A 19,818-nucleotide genomic window follows, 5' to 3' on the forward strand; every position below is an offset into this window, starting at 1 on the left:
AATCTCACACAGTTCTCTGGAGTTAGAACCAGTACAACATGTATCAAAAGAATAGTTGTCTATTACAAAAAAAAAGGTTAAAATGTATAATAAAACAAAACAAAAAAGGACTATTTAAATAATATTAATTTTTGGATAGGTAATATAATGATAACAGTTAAAAAATTTAAACGTTATAGAATAGTATACAGTAACAATTCTCTCTCCCACCCTTGTCCCCCACTTTATCCAATACCACTGTCCATCCAAAAGAAGTAGCCACTGTTGTTCCTAAACTTTTTTTAAAGTAAATATAGACTCAGAAGAAGTTGCCAAACTAGTACAGAGAAGTCCAGATATAATCACTGTTTTAAATTTATGGTATAATCTTTCATGAAATGTTATGAATATATAAGCACATATAAATATGTGGTATTTTATGCTGTTTTCATTCCAGTGGTATTGTATTATACATAGTAGGGTATCTTGCTACTATAGACTGGATGCTTCTGTCCCCCTGTCCCCAAAATCAGATGTTGAAACTCTAACTCCCCCACCCCATGTGATGGCACGGGGAGGCAGGGTCTTTGGGAGTGACTTAGGTTTCTGTGGGGTCATGAGGGTGGAGCCCTCATTAGCAACAGTGGCAAAAAAGACAGATGGTCTCCCTTTTCCCTCATGTAATGTCACAGGAGGAAAGCATCCACCTTCAAGTCAGGAGAATACCTTCACCAGAAACCAAATTGGGTCCCACTTGATCTTGGACTTCCCAGCTTCAAAAATGGTGAGAAAAAATTTTCTGTTTAAGCCGCTTTGCCTATGGTATTTTTTGTTACAGAGACCCAAATCAACATTTGCTAAACAAATGCTGACAGTTGCTTAAAAACAAAAACAAACAAACCCTAACTAAGTCATATAATGAATCAAACCATCATTTTTAATGATTGTGGATCACTTTTCCTGGATCAAAAAGCATTTCTCTAAGGTAAAACACAAAAATGTCTTTGCTCTATCTGTTGTCTCAGGCTTCATTAAAAAAAAAATTCAAAACCTGTTGAATTTGTTTTTAAAAAATATGCTGTTTTTAAAATGCAGATCACCAGTCCTTTTTCCTGGACATTTTCTTTCACTAGGTCTAAGTTGGTGCCTAAAAATCTTTTTTAAAAACAAGTTTCCCAGGTGATTCCTAGCTTCAGGCAAGTTGAAGGCACCTTGCTCTGGGAGAAAAGTTATACGGGAAGATCAAACCCCTTCAACCACTGTTAGTAAGATCTGGTGCCTTAAAGTGTTTACTCAGATCCTGGCAGTTATTGTCTAAGAATATATTGATTGAGCGCAATTTTTAAAAATGAATGTACTTGTGCGTTACCAACCCCCCAACACACCCTGAATGCACATGCCATGATCTTTGCTCCTTTGCAAAGTCCTGAGTCAGAGAGTTCACCTCCCCCGGCAGCACACCTCTCGCTTCCTTCACCCCAGCCCCCACCGTTCCTCGTTCCTGGCTCTGTTTAAATTCCGTGTGGGAAGAGTGTGCGCCGTTTAGAGTCGGTCTCAGACCATGTTTTTCCTGACTCCAGTCTTGGTAGCAGTCGTCTGCATTTTGATTGCGTGGATCTTTAAAAATGCTGATGAAAGAAGCATGGAGGGGAGGAAGGGGGAGACCAGAGCCAGGGCCCAGACTCGTCCCTGGGTGGATGAGGACCTAAAGGACAGTACTGACCTCCAGCAAGTAGAAGAAGGTAAGGACACTGGCAAAGCTGCATAGCTGCCACCTTCTGCATTGTTTTGATGGGTGCCAGGGGGTGCCAGGGCTTAGGGAGGGCAGGAAACACGTGCAGGTCTGTTTCAGCAGCCCCCTCTGCTGTGCGGATTAGCATGTGACAGAGACAGATCATTTCTCTCAGGTGGTCGGCTTGGCACCTGCTGGCACCACTCCGATTGATTTCTGGATAAAGAGTCAGTAAACAGCTGTGGCGAGATTGCCATTCTCCTTGACCCTGTTCTGGCTGTTAAAATCTTTCTTTCTTTTTTTTTTTTAATTATTTTTTTTATAAATTAATTTTTATTGGTGTTCAATTTACCCACATACAGAATAACACCCAGTGCTCATCCCGTCAAGTGTATTCCATGCTCATGGATTGGCAGAATTAATATTGTGAAAATGTTAAAATCTTTCTGAAGGGGCACATCACAGGCTCATGGTGGTCACGGGGGAGGTGGTGAGGTTGGATCAAGGACTTGGAAATGTAAAAGGTGGCATCGGTCTAGGGGCTCTCTACCCTTCCTGTGGGTGAGAGGCCCATCAGCTGTGTCCTCAAAGCTGGGTGTCCAACTTAGCGGACAAGCCAATAAACAAGCAACATAATGAAGAGCCAAACTGATCATCAGGGGCTTCCAGGAGGCACAGGGGTGTGGCGGGGCAGCAGAGAAAGGACAAGTCAGGCCTGGCCGGTTAATAGGACGGGAATGGTCATGGTTAGGACGCATCTCAGCTAAAAGGAGCAGAAAGAGCATAAAAGCAGGGACAGAACTCCTGGGAAAGTTGCTGAGAAGATGGGATCTCACTGGTGGGGGAAGGGTGGAAGTGAAATGGGATGGTGAGCATGGGCCCGGTCGTGGCTGACCCGAGGATGAAGAGGTGGTAAGGAGCAGACAAGCAGGGAGAGGTTCCGGAGGAGGCTTGAATGATCGGCGTTTGAGATTCATCTGAGGTGGGTTGGTGGGATGGATTCAATTTTAGAAGAGGCTCAGTGATTCTCAGCTGGACTAGTGATGCTCCTGCCCTCCGAAGAGGCCACCTGGACATGTATGTGAGTGTGTTGGTGAGCCTGTGTGCACGTATGTGTGCACATGTTCAGAGTTGCCCTAATCTCAGGATATGGGGCGGGGGTTCACCTGGCACTCCGTGCTGGGAGCTAGCAATGCTGAAGGTACTGCACAGGATTCAAGCAAGGCAGCTCTTAGCAGGCCTGCCTCTCCTTCTTTCACTGAAGGACATCCCACCCAAATGTCAGTTCTGCAAAGTGCCCAGTTGAGAAGCACTTTTCCTGAACAAAGGGACATCCGTTATGAAGCAGTTGTGGTGGTCTGCCCTGGTAAGGATGGCCCAGACGACGGTGGCAGTGGAAATGCAGGGGAAAGAGTGAGTCAGGGCAAAGTTAAAGGAAGAACAACTGGGTTTGGCAATAAACTGGATAGGGGGAGGAGGAGAGGATGAGAGCTGGAGACTGGAGGAGGCACAACGATGCTATCATAAATGGGGGAGGGGAGAGGATTCATAGAAAAGAGGTTGAACATACACAAAGACGTGCTGGATTTGAGAAGATGACACATCTAAGCAGAGAGCGAAAGGTGGTCCAGGTGAGAGATCCATAGATACTGATTGGACAGTCACCAGCCCAGGGTGATACTTGAAACTTGGAAAACTGATCCCCTAACGGTATATTGCTGAGGGTGGATCTGGGGCATCTGCAGGTAAGAGGGCCTGTGGTATGAAAAAGGGACCACGGAGAAGACCATCTGCGGAAGGAGCTCCAGGATAATGACAACAGCAGGCTCCTACGGAACACTGGCTGTGTCTACTCAGCATCACACGTTATGTATAGTAAACCACTCAGTCTTTACGTCAATACAGCAAGGCAGCCACTATTATTTTCCCATATTACAGATAAGGAAATTGGGGCTAAACTATGCTAAGTTACTTGCCCAAGTAGGTAGTGGTAGAGCCAGGACCCAGGCTGTCTGCTCTGTAGTCCAGACACACAGCCAGTTGCTAGGTTGCCTATATTTTAATAGGAGAATAAGCTAGAACAGAGTGGGCAGGAGACCACCAGCAGACTCTCAAATTTCCTGAGAGATAGAGGTAGTTTGGGGGATACAAGAGGGATTGGTGAGGTTGGTGGGGAACCAGGGACCTGGGGCTGGGCCTAAAGGTTGGGAACACATAGCAAAGCTATATGGCTCCATCTGGTTCTGTTCTCTGCCTACTTATTCATTTTTGCAAAATCCTCTGCCTCTTATTCTCTACTCCTCACACAGAAGAATAACTTGAACATCTAGTGGCCCCCTCAGCAGCCATGGGCACCTCTGCTCTGAATGTAGAGTTCAGTCTCTCACTGGAATTTTTGTTGTTCACTTAAGTGGTACCTGCTGAGGTCTCATAGGTGATTGGTGAGAAGCAACATTTAAACCCAGGCTTCTCTGCCACCCAAGTCCCTGCTCCTGACCCCTGGAAGGGTGGACACAGTCTAAGAGAGGATTCACTGCTGGTACTGCAGGCTTACAGAGGACTGAGTGGGACATAAGAGAAATGATTCCATTACTGAAGAAACATGGAGTTGCTTTTGATGGCAGCAAATGGATACCAGATTCAAACCATGCTGAAAATTAATTTTAAGAGACAAAACAGTAAGTATTATAAGCCATTCTAGCGTGTATTAAGGAAAATAATGGGTACCAATGCAACCTCCTCCAGCTTTGGCTCACAAAGAATTCCCACTCCGGGTTCATAGATCTGATTCAGCATGTGTAGGGGAGGCTTGGGAGGGGTGCAGAGTGGCTCTGTTTACTAGACCTCAGGACAGACTTCCTTTGGCGATCGTCAAACATGTGTTCTGCTATTACTTTCAGTTTCTTTTTTTAAAAAAAAAATATATATATATATATATTTTCAGTTTCTTGTTTAACTGTAGGAGAGGTCTAAGGAGGAAAGATGACAAAGAGAAAGCCTCAGATTGTGTCCCTAAAACAAGCTAAAAATCCTGCATAAACATAGTCTAGTCAGGCCTGATTCAATGAAGTGCATAGAAATGGAAATAAGAGAAGATATAGGGAACACGTCTCATCAGGATGTGTTTTAATGTTGGGGGATTCGTCTTCACTTAGTCTTATGGACCATTCAAAAACTATTTTCCTAATTGAAATTTTGGTTGTCCCAGATGGTCCAATCAGTACTAAGAAAGGCTTGTGTTAGCAATTTCATATGGTTCAACCTAATACACTGTGTGACTTCCAAGTGAAAGATAAAATGGGGAAAACTCAATCATAACAATGAAAGGCAGGAAAGGAAGTGGAGGGCAGAAGCAAGGGAAAAGCATGTGTTAGACAAGTGAGTTCAGTGGTAAGGGTAGATATATGTATATAAGTATGAATATATGTATATGTATATGATTTTATAAATTTCATACACAAATTAATACATCCCTGTGTGCATATATATATTTGTATATATATTTTGAGGTAATAAACATCCTCAAAGTTTGTAGTTTGCCATTAAAAAAAAAAGAGGCCTGTGTTAAAATAATCTAGTGTGCGTAGTGTGGGTAACCCCTGAGAATTCAAATGTTCCCACAGACTTGGGAAAGGACAGTTTTTTATGTGCCTGAGGTAATAAGCAGCTGTCAGAGCCAGTTTCAAACCTATTCAATAGATCAATGACAACTCACATCAGTGAAAGTTTAGCAAACTGACCAATCAGTGGCCTCTTCTTGTTCTGAAAACCAACCAATCAGGGATGAAATCACTTCAGTACCAGCCCCTCTAAGGGCCAATCAATCAACAACAGTTTCAAACAAGTAACACCCCCCCCCAACCGCCCCCCTCAGATTATATTAATCCTGTTACATTCCTGGGAGTCTACCAATCCCTGAACGCCAAGCTTTTCAACCAAGTGGTGTGCTAGAGCTGGCCAACGGGAGTAACAAGACCAGTTGTTAAATATTCAGGACTTTGGGGGGTCATTTTGGAATCATCAGCTTGAAATCAGGACATGATTAGAGTATTTCCATAATGGAAATTGGCCAGCACTATGAATCAGGTTCCCCAAAGCCCTCCTAGGGCTGGTTTAGTAGCACACCACTGCCAACAACACTATAAAAGGTCAGCATTCTACTGTGTTCACAGAGACTCTCCTTTGCTATAGGAAGCAATAAATCTAGTTTTGTCTTTTCATTTCATTAACCTTTGACACACACACACACACACACACACAGCCATTAATACTTTTACATTGTTAATTCTAAATGGTTGGTTTACCAAGACTCTTAAAAGACCTTAAGACTTTAGGGCAAAGGACAGGTAAATTCAGACGAGAAATTGGCGAAGGGAAAGGACCTGCATGGAGACGTTGTCTTTGAGATCAAGTCTGGATGGGTCCTAGGGGAGAGTGAGGATCAACACTGGTGGGGGGCACTGGGGATACTGTAAGAGATGATGGGGCTCAGAAACAAGTTCTGTCAAATTCATTTAGGATAGTACTGGGGAGGAAAAATTTCTTTTTACCCTTCAAAGTTCTTCAAATTGGTCTTAGAATTAAGTTGACATGAGACAAATTAATAGGAGAAAAAAAACCCACAATAATTACATATGCACGGAGGCCCAATAATAAAATTGAGACCCAAAGAAATGACCAAGGCAGACAGATTTTATACATTTTAGACAGACAATAAATTTGAGAGGAAGTGACAGGACAAAGAAAACAAATGTTTGAGGAAGAAATTCCTTCAATTAGGAAGGAAGTCTAAACAAAATTTAGGCTGAGGTAGTAGACAAGTAAAAAGTAACAGGTTTGTTTATGCAGCTTTCTTGGCTCTAAAGTCCCTGTCTCTGGTGATAAGGATCTCTCTCTATTTTCATGAGAGATTTATTTTCTGCTTTCAGGCAGACAGAGGAGGGTCAGAGTGTCCTTCTTGTACCAGCTATTTTCCAAGTAGCTTCAATTCCAAATAATCAATATGCCACTGTGGCACCTTTTGGGGCAGCCTGCCCCAAACCCCTACAATAGCATTGCTCTATCCAGAAACTTTCCATCTGAACACCCCCAGACTCCCCAGTTCCCACACACCTCAGGAGCTGCTAGTGAAATATACTGCAGGGAATTGAATGACTGACAGGCCCATGTGGGAACAGAAGGAGTGCTGAGGCAGTTGGGAAGGAAGTGTTCTCAGAGCAGGGGTTGAGCTGTGACCTTGCTCAGTCTCCACCTTCGGAATCTGTCTCCTGCATGAGCTGTATCACCCTCATGAGCTTTAATATTGCTCCTCAATGTTTCCCAAAATTCTGGGGAGGGAACAAGGATGACATGACACAAATTAGCCTTTTAGCTTCATAGCTAGAAAATATTTGGTTCATTTGCAAAGGTTTTGAAGTGGAACTGCAGAAACATAAAAGCCACTTACGCAGAGATGCAGCCCCCAAACCCACCTTTGTGTTAAACATTAGAGAATACACGTGGCCTAGAACTTCTTGGCTGTCAAACCTAATTATGGTGCAGTTTAGGGTTCCTTGGCATTAAAGCTATGATAAAAGAGGAGTTGTTCCTGGTGTCAACAGCAAACCCCAAGTGTGGCAACACAGATTTAAAGCAAAAAGTAGACCATAATAGCAAGCATTTGTTTTGAAATAGATGGGTTTTATGTTTGAAGGAATTCCCCAGAGTGGCTTGGCTGGTCTAGCATGGAAACAGAATGACTCGAGTTACAGAGGCTGTTCTCTTTCTTCTTGGAGCAGTTAAGAGGTCAAGGGGAAGGAGAAAAGTAGTACCTTTGGTATCAGTTCACTGCCCTGCCATTCCCTGGGTGCTTTCTCTCCTAACCTGGCTCGCCTGCCCCCTTTTCCAGGCTAGATGCAGACCATCTGCCCTGGGAGAAGCACCAGGAGCAAGCCTTTCAGGACACTCCAACCCAGCACTGCTTAGGCCATTCCTCTGCCCTGCTCGCTGGCAACGTTCAGGCAGCAGCTGCTTCATTCTGCTACAGTGGGAATGCTACCTTGGACTTTAAAGATTTTATTTGTTTGTTTGTTTGTTCATTTATTTTTGAGAGACACAGAGAGAGAGGCAGAGAGAGAAGCAGGGTCCCTGTGGGGAGGCTGATGCAGGACTCAATCCCAGGACTCCAGGATCACATCCTGAACCAAAAGGCAGACGCTCAACAGCTGAGCCACCCAGGCATCCCCTACCTTGGATTTTTGAAGCTACAGAAACTGCCACGCCATGCACCTAGGCTGCCTTTAAGTTTATACACATGCTGAATGGGTATTAAGAATCGGTAACTTACCCTTCAAAGAGTTAATGAGGCATTTCATGCATTTGCTCATTTACCACTTACTAAGGACAGAGACCGTGAGACTTCATAACAAATGATACAGAAGGTAATGCTGGTGTTGAAAGTCTCTGTTGACACATTTGATAAGTTCAGGGTTGACACTGATGACACCTGGGTTCGGTTCAGAATTCATTGCTAGAAAGCTGATAGGTGTTTGCTGCCACTCCCCGATCACACCCACTTCCTTTTAACTAAGTAACTGGGCCTTCTCATGAAATGTGTATAGTTTGGGTCCAAGCTGTCCTGGCTAGTAAAATGTATAAGGAATTTTGTCACTAACAGCAATGAGAAAACCATGGTACTTACTGACATGGTATTGTCATTGAGGTTTTTAGTGTCTTTGAAGTCATTCCTTCTTGCCTTTCCCTTCCCTGGTCAATCTTCGGAGACCTCAGAGTGAAATATGTGCATGCAAGTGCAGGAGAAACCTAATCCTTTACCTGGATTCCACCTGGAATGTTCGAGATCGTCAGGGCCAGGCCCTGGATCCTCTTGTTCTTTTTCTTCTGTTCCTGTTGTCATTCTCATCTTTATGTGAGGGTGCCCAAAGTGACATCACACCTTCTGGACTCAGACTTTTACTTTCACACTAGACATCTCTGCTTGAACAGCTCACAGCCTCTCAAATGTGATGGACTGATGATTCTTACCTCTTCTTCCCTCAGATGGTTCATCACTCATCCTCTATCTCAGTAGACAGTCCCACTGTCTCCCCAGGTGCTAAAGCCCACCACCTGGGCCTCATCCTTAGTCCCTCTCTCCCACCATTCCAAGCTACACACTTTAGCAGGTCTCATGATTTGTATCTCCAAGATACTGCAAGAATTTGTCGTTCTTTTTTTTGCACATTATCCCACCCTGGCTATTGCAGTGGGTTTTCAATGGTTCTTCCTCCTTCCCCTCAACGGTTGTCTCCCTCTAATATATACCTCACCCTGCTTTGCTTTTTATGTTTTCTATCTGTTGGTTTCTCCGTGCTCCATTCCAGATATTTTCTCCTGAGTTATCTTCCAGTTCACTGATTTTTTCTTTAGGTATATATATCCTGCTTTAAATCCATCCATTGAGTTCTTAATTCTATCACTTTACTTTTCAGTTCTAGAGGTTTATTTTTTCATATTTTCTATGTCATCTTTTGTCTTTTCCTACAGATATGTTTGTATTTTTTCCCCTCTAAACATAGTAATCATAGTTGTTTTATCTTTTGAATTGGATAATTCTAATATTTGGAGATGTTTTTAAATATCATTTCTGTTGTTTCTTGCTCAATATGTTTTCTCTTTATGCTTGATTGTGTTTGGTGGGTTGCTAGTAATTGTACTTAAAATTATTTGTATATTGGCATTTGCTTCTGCTAGGCCATGGAGGTATTTTCCGGAGGTATTAGGTAGGACCACTAAATGCCACATTCAAGGCAGGACCCACCAAAGGATATAAACCATTGAGGCATGATATATTTATGATCCATGCTTTCTTTAAGGTTGTACCCTTGGGGTCCCAGCTTATTAGCCTTCCCATTGTGTGTGGGTCTAGGCTTTGATTCCTGTCTCCCATAATCTCTGAATATATAAAAATAAAAAATCAAATATGTAGAGATTGGCAAATACTATCAGGGAAATGTGACTTCTGTGCTTACTTGCCTCTGCAGGTTCATATTCCCCTTTTTAGCCTAGGAATTTCTTACTATGTTGCCAGCAGTTCACTAATATTTTAAAAGACTTTAAAAATACTTTATTTCATGATTTAATGATTTTCATCTAACAAGATATTGTTTCAAGTATACCAGTTCACCATTAATAGAAATTTTCATTCTTCATCTTTGTGTAGGTAAAATTTTCTTTTTCTTGATTTATAACCAGTGTGGAATTTGGGTAGTCAATAGTCAAGATCAGAATTCAGGATTCTATAGATCCATTCTTTTCATTTTTTCTTGATGCTTTTGAAATTATAAACTTGCAAACATTTTTGAGAACTTTATTTCCTTCTCCCCATTGGCCACCTTGTGACTGTAGGGGAGGAAAAATATTTTTCCCTCTACCCTTCTAGGTTCTTGATGAGACCCTGCCCCCACCCCAATAAAAGACAAATTAAGAGAAAAACAAATAGGAGTTTAATAGTATGTATACCTCCTGTATACATGGGACAGACCCAGGAAAATTGAGTAAGTCCCTGAAATAGCCCAAGCCACCTTCTTCATCTTCAACTTAAATACCATCTTAAATACCATCTTCAACTAACAACAAAAGAAAGATGCTGGGGGAGGAGGACCCGGTTATGTGAAGTTATCAAGAAGAGCACAGTATTTTAAACAAGGGTAAGGTTGTTGTGCAGATTTAAGTCCATCTTCTCCACTGATAAGAATTTCTTGTGAGAATCATCCTTTTCTTCATGGTACAGAGAAGGTTTATGAATGGAAGTATTCTTTGTAAAGATAAATGTCCCTTACAAAAAGGTAACTTTTACTCTGGTTTTCAGAATTTCTCTTGCATCTGTTGTTTCTTAAAAATTATCAGCTCAATGTTATCCTTATGTGCAAAAGGCATATTTTGGTGCAGCATCCCCTGCTCCCCTTCATGACCAAGAGAGATCATTTAATTTGCTGCCTTTCTTGTTCTTATTTGCAGATGTTGATGACTGGCAAGAGTCAGAGGAAAATGTTGAACATATTCCATTCTCCCACACCCGGTATCCTGAGAAGGAAATGATTAAGAGATCCCAGGAATTTTATGAACTTCTCAATAAAAGACGATCTGTCAGATTCATAAGTAATGAACAAATCCCCATGGAAGTCATTGATAATGTCATCAAATCAGCAGGTCTGTAATTGCACATTGTGTCTTTGAGAATGTCAGCTGCAAGTGACAACATAGGAGCAATAAAGTTTAAACTTAGTGAATAAAGCCCAGAGTGATACAATTATCTATAAAGTCTTACCCAGGTGTTAACTGGCTGCCAGAAGCCTAATGATGTCCACTTTCTACAAACTAGTGACTATTACAAACTTCCTGGGAGCAGCTGTGACAACAGTTTAAAACTTCTGAAATTGTTTAATATTATGATCTTTTATTAAAAATAAAAATTCCTGAGCATACTATTATACACTGGAAGAGAAACACCCCTTTACTTTTTCCTCCTTTTGAAACACATGTACACACATACACACACACTCATATTTATGCATTTCTCTTTTTGGAACCAAATTTTTTATACTGCATACCATGATGCTTTAGTACCGTTAACTAGGTATAGGTAAACTAGTGGCATTTACCTATATGAATTTGCAAAGTAAACCACAGCAAGGCAAACCCATCTTCAACACAAATTGATAGCTCCACAGAGGAAAATAAAAGAGTTATGGAAAAAGGGGGAGGAGATATAAGAGAAATCCCTCTATTTGAGTATTATTGGAGCATTGGAGTATTATTCCTATATAAATCACATTTAAGTTCATTTGCAAAAATTATCATATGGCCATTGTGAATCCAATACTCAAGTTGAAAGGAAACAACAATAAAGCATTTCATTTCAGTTAAGAGTGCAAATGCACTGGCTAGTTGTGTATCTACCAATAGCAGTCACTAAGTTCCCTCTGTGTATATATGTGTCTATATATGTGTGTGTATACATATATTGTGCAGATAAATTTGCCATAATCAAAAACATTAGGGAACACCTGATTTCCAATGTGTAATGACACAAATATTTAGTGAACAGATAACATGGGTACAAAGGGAACTGGAATCACTCTTTTCAGAAATTTGGGCTTTATGTTTAGCTTTTGACTTGCATTTCACAATCCAATCGTGCCCTCTCAACCATAGGGAGCAGTGGGAGGTAAACAAGAGCCCCATCAAGCAGGCAGTCCTGACCCCCTTGGTATAGAGTTTATATCATCAAATTATTCACTAGGGAGAAAGGAATAGTTGCTTCTGAAATATCCTACCTGTGGGTAGGACTGTGGTTCTCATTAGGAACAGCAGGCCATCTCTAGGACAGCAGAATTATACCCACATCAGAAGCTGGCCCCAGTTGGAATATGAAAGAGAATTCAAGCTCCTCAGGCACCGGGATACACTAGGAAGCTTTGTCCCAGAATACTGAAACCAATCCAAGTGTGGGTTGAGGGTTCCCATAGCCCATGAGAGCTGAAGACAGACTTATGTGTACTGAGCACCAGGGCCAAGAGATCTCATGTGTCCTCAGCAGGACCACAAACCTCACAGTGCCACACTCAGTGTTCTGATATAGCTACCAAACAAGTTACAGTTTAGCTACCTTTCATGAGAGATTTAATTAATTAATTATTTTAAAGGTGAGTTTTGTTTTTGTTTTGAGAGAGAGAGAGTGAGTGAGCAGGGAGAGGAACAGAGGGAGAGAGAATCTCAAGCTTAGCATGGAGCTGGTCATGGGACTCCATCTCACTACCCTGAGATCATGACCTGAGCTGAAATCAAGAGTCAGATGCTTAATGGACTGAGCCAGCCAGGTGCCTCATTTCATAAGTGTTTTAAAAACCCCCATTTAAATTTTTATCATTTTCAAGAAGCTTCATGACTTTATCCTTTTTCAAAAATATCAAAACAAATAACATTTTGGAGAATTTGGGCTGTCAGAACTTCCCTTCTGGGTTTCCTTAGTGGTCATGGTATGGTTATTTAGGAACGTTTCCCCCACGTAGAGAGTGATAGTAAATTCCCATAAACCTAGAACCACTAGTCTTGACCTCGGTTTAACTGGTTTGCATCCCCTAAATGATACAGAATGAAACAGAGTGGCAGCAACATAGCAGTGTCTGCAGCCAAGCACTTTGTTCCGTAGGTGATCGAACTTCATTTTGAGCAACTATGACTTACTATATTTATTCTTAATGAGCATTCTGACATTTTCCTGTGTTTTAATTTCTGATTTTAATTTAATGGATGGTAGGGACCGCCCCAAGTGGGGCCCACACGGAGCCCTGGACCTTTGTGATTGTGAAAGACCTGGATGTGAAGCACAAGATTCGAGAGATCATTGAGGAGGAGGAGGAAATAAACTATTTGAAAAGGATGGGACGCCAGTGGGTTACAGACCTGAAGAAACTGAGGTACAAAATGTTAGTGGACTTATTAACCTCTTGTGCCTTGATTTTTCTCATCTGTAAAATGGGAATGTCTAGGATTTGCTTCATTATGAAAATGACATTTGTAAGCATGTTTGCAAGCATGTAGAGCAGTGATGACACGTAGTAAATGCCATAAGCATCTCTGGTAAATAAGTAGGCTTTGACCCAAGTAATAGTAAATAAAACTTTGAGGACTTCACTTTTCTCCCATCTGGAATGTAAGATTGTAAAATACTTCTCAGGACCTTGACTGAAGTAGATTACGTCTGCTAAAGTGATAACATCTTCCAAGTGATCTTACTAAGTAGGCTTTAGTTTTAGTACATAGTAAGAGTAAAAATTTAGTACATATGTAATATTCATTAGGCATTAGTAACCGTGTGGGCTTCCTTATCTTCTGGAGGGAAGTGGGGTGAAACTCACTGTAATTAGATTTAATGCAGTGCCTTGGTGCACTAGGGTAGGTCCAGCGAGTTTTCAGTTTTTCTAGTAGCTGCAACTAAGAGTGATTTGTGGAGTCCTCTTTCCCCCACTGAGGGGCAGTCAGCCTTCGTAATATCTCAGACACGTTCCATAACTGTTCAGTCACCTCTGTCAATAAAATAGTCACCGTTCAGTTGTGTAGACTCATCCTCCTCATTGGCGTCATTTACCGAGCGAGAGCTCTTTACAGACACTGGCCTCCCCCCAAAAGGCCATTTCCTTTGTCTCCCATGTGCTCTGAGGCTGAGTGGGAGGAGGGACGGTGGCCAGTGATGATGGTTCTTACTTCTGAGAAGGGAAGCTTGCTCTATCCTTGGAAGTGGAAATGCTGAGGCACTCATGCTGCTGAATCTCAGCTATGGGCTGTTAGTGGCCAGTTCTGGAGTGTTATCTGACATCCCAGTGTGACACGAGGCTGTGATACTAGAAAGGGCCATGAGATTGCAGCCCTGGGGAGAAGAGGAGGCCTCTTCTTCAGCAGTCAGGGCTGGGTGATAGGAAGAGGATGTCTTGGCTCTTCTCCTGTTTCATTTATTTGGCTCCAGAGGACATATTTTTTCATAAGATATTTAAATCCTATTAAATTGATGCCTCGTGGAGTTGTAACTTATTTTCATGCTCTGGAACTAGTGCAGGATATTAATAATAAACATAAAAATCGTATGCATATTCATGGGGAAAAATGGGATGGGTAAAAGTTAAGTTAGAGAGATGTCCTGCCCTATGCATGCACAGTGCCTACTAAATGCTGCTAGTCCATTGCAAAATTTCCCCAAGAAAGGCAAAATTAGTTCCCAAGAAAGGCAAAATTAGTCACTCTCTCATCTCTGTACTCAAAACACTTAATAGACACCTTCTGTGCATTGAAAATAGCCATTTTGGGACACTTGAGTGGCTCAGTGGTTGAGCATCTGCCTTTGGCTCAGGGCGTGATCTCAGGGTCCTGGGATCAAATCCCACATCAGGCTTCCCACAGGGAGCCTGCTTCTCCCTCTGCCTATGTCTCTGCCTCTCTCTCTGTCTCTCATGAATAAATAAATAAAATATTTTTTAAAAAAGAAAACGGCCATTTTATCACATAGCATTTTAGTTATTAGTTTACTTTTCATCTTATTTTATAGGCCATTTTTTAGGAAGCTGATAGACTTTCTCTGCAGGCAATATGTACACATACATATATACATAAGAACTCTAGGGGTCCAGATTTAAAATGTCTTAAACTATACCATCTAGCATAGTGCTGATGCATAGTAGGTAACTGAATACATGTTTGTTGAATTGCAAATGAACATATGTCCTGACATTCTATTTGACTCAATTCTGAAACCAGTAGCTGTCATTAAAGACCCAATATACAACCTGGGTCCAACCCACCTGTCAAACCTTATATTTTTCTGTTTGCTGTATAAGCCCTCCACCCCAGGCAGAAGGTGCTATCTGTCCTTTTCTTCATAGGTCTTGTTGCTGTATTTTGATGAGTTTTAATGTGATGTCATAATAAATTCTTGTAAAATTGAACAAACCAGAAATATTAGATACCAATGTATGTCTAGAAAAAAAAAGAAGTACAAAAATCATTAAAAATTACTTACTAATCTGCCTTTGAACCAAGGTATATTGCTGAATCTTCATTTTGTATTAAAAGATTTTTTAAAACTTATTCACTGTGAAATAATAATAGTAGTAATAATACTAACAGACACACAGTAGTATGTGCTAGGTTAGGTACTTTTCTAAGCACTTTATATTTTTTACTTATCTCCGTCTCATGATAACTGTATGAGGTGAATATATCATAGTGCCTTTTACACATGTGGGAACTGAGTTGCAGGAAATTCAGTAGGTGGCCCAACACGGCAAAACCTATCAGGTCCAGAGTTTATCTTCTGGGTAAATGATGAACATTCTCCCTGTTTGTAAGGAGCAAAGGATTGGTAATAGCCCAATGGGACTAAGCTTCTTGAAGCATGGTAGGGTAACTTTGGAAATGTAACCTGTAGCAGTTAAGAGTGTAAGAAGAACCATGGAAAACTGCACAAGTGAGTTTAGTGTGTTTTACAACAATGAAGCAGGGATGCCTGGGTGGCTCAGTCAGTTGAGCCTCTGCTTTCGGCTCAGGTTGTGATCCCAGCATCCTGGGACTGAGTCCCACCTCAGTCTCCATGCTCCGTGGGGAGTCTGCCTCTCCCTCTGCCTCTGTCTCTCCCTCTCTCTCTGTCTACTCATCAATGAATAAATAAAATATTTTTTAAAAAACACGGAAGCATAACTAGGCTTAAAATGAAATCATCTCTTGTTAATCAATTACCTAATGTATCCATATCCTAAGAAAAATTCTAATATAAAACATTGCACGAGTACTACTTTGAATATCTGTGCTGGAATAAAGCTTTTGCCAAATGTATGGGATAGGGTAATGGAATCGGGAAAGATATACACTCCTGAGATGGAAAGCAAAAATTTAAACTTGATATTTATACCTCACACGAATTATCTCCCACTCCCAGAAAGTTCTCCTTCTTTTCTCCACAACCGGACTGACAGCATTACCATCTCTGCACCTGTGATTTTGGTTAAGCCTTGCCATCATCTTTTTCTTTTCCTTTGTTCCTGTACTAGACCTGTCAGTTCCAGCCTCTATACCTCCCCCAAATTCTCCTGGTCCCTTGCCCACACCAGTCTGCCTTTTTCAGGAACAGAGCTGATTATGTAACGCTTCTGCTCAGAGCTTATGGTCACTTTCCTTTATCTACCAAATGAAGTCCACGAAACTGTACAGTCTGTATGTAACCTGCTGGGCCACCTGTGCTCCACCATGCACCCCGCCCTCCAGTCTACCAGGCTTCTGAAAACTCCCTGGTCTGCCAATCATCCTCTGTCCCAAATTGACCTTTACTTATTGGCTCAAAGGATGCCCTCCCCAGTGCCCCCTTTTCATCCTGTCTTCAGTGCCCCACCTCAAGGGAAACTTGGAAATATTCTTCTAATCTGCTTTTTCAAAAATTATCAACAATTCATTTGGAGGGCTCCTAATGACTGGACTTATATTTCTTTAATTCCACTTACCAGGTTTCAGTTTGCCAAATTTCACATATTTCCTGTTGGATTATAGGATCCATCTTTGTATCTTGTGCCCATTCATGTGCCTTGGCATACTACACCCTTATTAACACATGTTCATAGGATTGAATGAGCCTGGACAGAAAAATATGAGTAAAACACAAATAAACAAATAAAAATCTTGCTTTTTTCAATTGAAATACAAAAGACAAGAAAATGCTCTTATTTTATATTTTTAAAGATTAATTTATTTTAGAGAAAGAGAGCAAGAGAGGGAGGGATAGGGGGAGAGGGAGAGAAATCCTCAAGCAGACTCCCCGCTGAGCATGGGGCTTGATCCCAGGACCCCGAGATCATGACCTGACCCGAAACCAAGAGTTGATACTCAACTGACTGTACCACCCAGATGTCCCCAGAAAATGCTTTTATTTTAGATGTAAATAAGCTAAGGTTGTAAAAAGAAAATCATTAAGAGCAAATTGTCTCTGGATTATCTTTTGTCCCCTTCAGAACCAACTGGATTAAGGAGTACTTGGACACAGCTCCTGTTTTGATTCTGATTTTCAAACAAGTACATGGTTTTGCAGCAAATGGCAAAAGAAAGGTCCACTACTACAATGAGATCAGTGTTTCCATTGCTTGCGGCATCCTTCTGGCTGCTCTGCAGGTTTGTTACCCACTCCACCTTGCCCCAAAGAGAGAAGTGGTGCTTGAAGGCCAAACAGTGGCCTTATTCACAAATTTCAGCTGAGTTTCTAGTTTGGAGATGTTTGGAAGTTGTTTATCTAAAGTTGAATTCCTAAGTAAGGTGGTTCTGGTGTGAAAAGTGACCTGGGAAACCTGGGTACACGGTGGGCATAATAGTGCAACAAGCTGGAATTCTTCCAGAAATTCACTTAGGACATCACTTCAGGCTGGGAAAGAGGGTCATGGTGTTTGCCTTCATCTGTAAAGACAAGAAGCTTCAAGGGTTTCCGGGGCCACACTGCCTAGCTGTGCTCATGTTGTCTACATCAATGGAATGATTAAAGGCTGTGAAGAGGACTCCATCATAGAACTCTTCCTGGAAAGTCGAGTTGACATTATATTGCAACTGCTACGGAGTAGCTAGAGCGATGTTAAGTGTGAAATAGAGCAGGACTGAGGTATACCGTTTACACGACTCAGTTCATCCACTCAACCCATAGTTTCTGAGCTCCTTCTGTGTGACAGGCCCCGGGGGGGTGGGGTGCTGGGGATCTCCGCCTTGTGAACTGTGTGCACATTCTGGATGGGGACTGCTGTCCCCGGGTGGAGAGAGACAGGAAACACACAAATGAAAAACAAATGAAGCCAACAAGATTGGAAGAGTGAGTGATCATACTTTCGAGGGACAATTATTTCCAAAAACTTACCTGCTTTTCCAAGAGAAATGGGTATATGCCGAAAACACCTTGCAGAATATAGTCATTGTTAACACAAAAATGAAATACACTCTTCGATTACTCAACAAGTCGGCCTGGAGGAGGTGGCGTCTTAATTACTTTCTGATCTGTGAGCATGCAGTAAAGGAAATGATGAGCAATGTCGAACCACACCGCCCCACCCTTCATTCATCTTGGGGTGACGCAAGAGGTGCCCAGTTCACAGAGATTTTTGAGCTCTGAGCAGCCTTGTCTCGTTAGTGTTGAGTTTGCTGCCCTCTAGTGTCCCCTCTGGCATAAATCTGAGGGGAGGTCCTGTTTGTGAGAGCAAAGAGGAAAATCTTGCTGAAGTTTCCATCTGCACAGATCGAATAGTGATGGACCAAAGAGCCTCTCCTGTGGGACTCTCAAAGTCAGTTCCAGAACTTCCGTCTGGCTCAGGTTTAGCAGTGATCCTCTGGCTGGGAGAACAGAGAGGATGGAGATAGTCTGCTGGGGAAGCATCTTGAAGCTGCACATGATTTTTATTAGGTGGTTATTATCTAGAGGGGCTCATTATCTGGGGAAGTTGATGGAGTAATCCCTCCACCCCCAACGGATCCCTGGGCCACTGGGTCTTCTGACATTGGGAATAGGTATTTTCAGCTGGGAATGATGCTCCGCCTCCATTGTTGGTTATAGAAGCATAGGAACTCCCTGGGTTGGGGGCCGTTCCTTTGGTATCTTTGGATTCCCCACATTTCTTTCCACGAAATAACCATTCCTATTTCTGAACCATCAATGAAAAAATCAGACTAGTACTTTTCTTCTTCAAGAAGCTTCTCACTGTTTGGTTAAAAGAACGTGGGGACCGGGAGATTGAGGAGAGGATGTAAGGTTCAAAATACAATTGCCCGAGGTGGCAGCTTCAGGGAAGTGATGGGACAAGCAGGCCTAATAGGGACCAGAATGTCCCCAGACTACAAAAAAAGCCGTGACTTCGCCCACTGACCTGCCAATGTGTTCTCTCCCCTCCTGTTGTAGAATGCGGGACTGGTGACTGTCACTACCACTCCTCTCAACTGTGGCCCCCGTCTGAGGGTGCTCCTGGGTCGCCCCGCAAACGAAAAGCTGCTGATGCTGCTCCCCGTGGGGTACCCCAGCCAGGAGGCCACGGTGCCCGACCTAATACGGAAACCTCTGGATCAGATCATGGTGACCGTGTAGGCAGAAGCCCATCAGGGATGCTGGCAGACAATGGCCTGGTCCTCTCTTGTTTCTCTTGGGTCTGCAGGCTGCTCTTTCCATGGGTGTTAGGTCTCGTTCCACTCCACTCAAGAAATCTTTCCACATCATCTGGCTCTTGGAGTCTGAGAAGCCCTGCTCCCAAGAGTGTGATTAGGTGAACAAATATATTAAGAAGGCAACATGTACTCTCATCCACTCTGGAAATGCATTAAACTTTTCCTAAGAACAGGCCTTGGTTTTTAAGTTTTAAAAATTGTTTCGAAAAATCACTGGTGATTTTTTTTCTCTTACATTTTAAAAGCTTTTAAGCAGTAAAGAGTCATCAGAGCATTCAATGTAGCCCTGAGAACTCAGCTGTGACCATTCTTGGATTTAAATTTAGATTCATCAAATAGCCTCCGCCCTCTGACTTCTGGTGGCTTTTCGGCCAGAATATGCTTTCGAGTTATACTCTTTT

The 19,818-nt window shown here is 42.1% G+C and overlaps 1 protein-coding gene across 2 annotated transcripts; it reads left to right on the forward strand.

The window, feature by feature from the left end:
• The first annotated feature begins 1,438 nt into the window (after positions 1 to 1,438).
• IYD (iodotyrosine deiodinase) lies at positions 1,439 to 19,483 on the forward strand. Of its 2 annotated transcripts, none has more exons than XM_055309609.1 (5): positions 1,439 to 1,721; positions 10,709 to 10,900; positions 13,011 to 13,179; positions 17,242 to 17,398; positions 19,158 to 19,483. In XM_055309609.1, exons 1-5 carry the CDS (start codon positions 1,541 to 1,543, stop codon positions 19,338 to 19,340), a joined length of 882 nt encoding a protein of 293 aa, XP_055165584.1. In that variant the 5' UTR covers positions 1,439 to 1,540; the 3' UTR covers positions 19,341 to 19,483. The 2 variants fall into 2 exon arrangements, with proteins under 2 accessions (XP_055165584.1, XP_055165585.1); XM_055309610.1 differs by having other exon boundaries at positions 1,442 to 1,721; positions 13,011 to 13,170.
• The last annotated feature ends 335 nt before the right edge of the window (positions 19,484 to 19,818 follow it).

This window comes from Nyctereutes procyonoides, unplaced genomic scaffold (assembly GCF_905146905.1).
Source record: "Nyctereutes procyonoides isolate TBG_1078 unplaced genomic scaffold, NYPRO_anot_genome, whole genome shotgun sequence".
In the NCBI taxonomy this organism is placed as follows: domain Eukaryota; kingdom Metazoa; phylum Chordata; class Mammalia; order Carnivora; family Canidae; genus Nyctereutes; species Nyctereutes procyonoides.

Bases quoted from the DNA above. Each gene is read 5' to 3' on its own strand.
- IYD (XM_055309609.1), top strand. From the start codon at position 1,541: ATGTTTTTCCTGACTCCAGTCTTGGTAGCAGTCGTCTGCATTTTGATT. The intron at 10,901-13,010 runs GTCTGTAATTGC...AATGGATGGTAG, and splicing joins TAATGTCATCAAATCAGCAG to GGACCGCCCCAAGTGGGGCC. The intron at 17,399-19,157 runs GTTTGTTACCCA...CTCCTGTTGTAG, and splicing joins TCCTTCTGGCTGCTCTGCAG to AATGCGGGACTGGTGACTGT.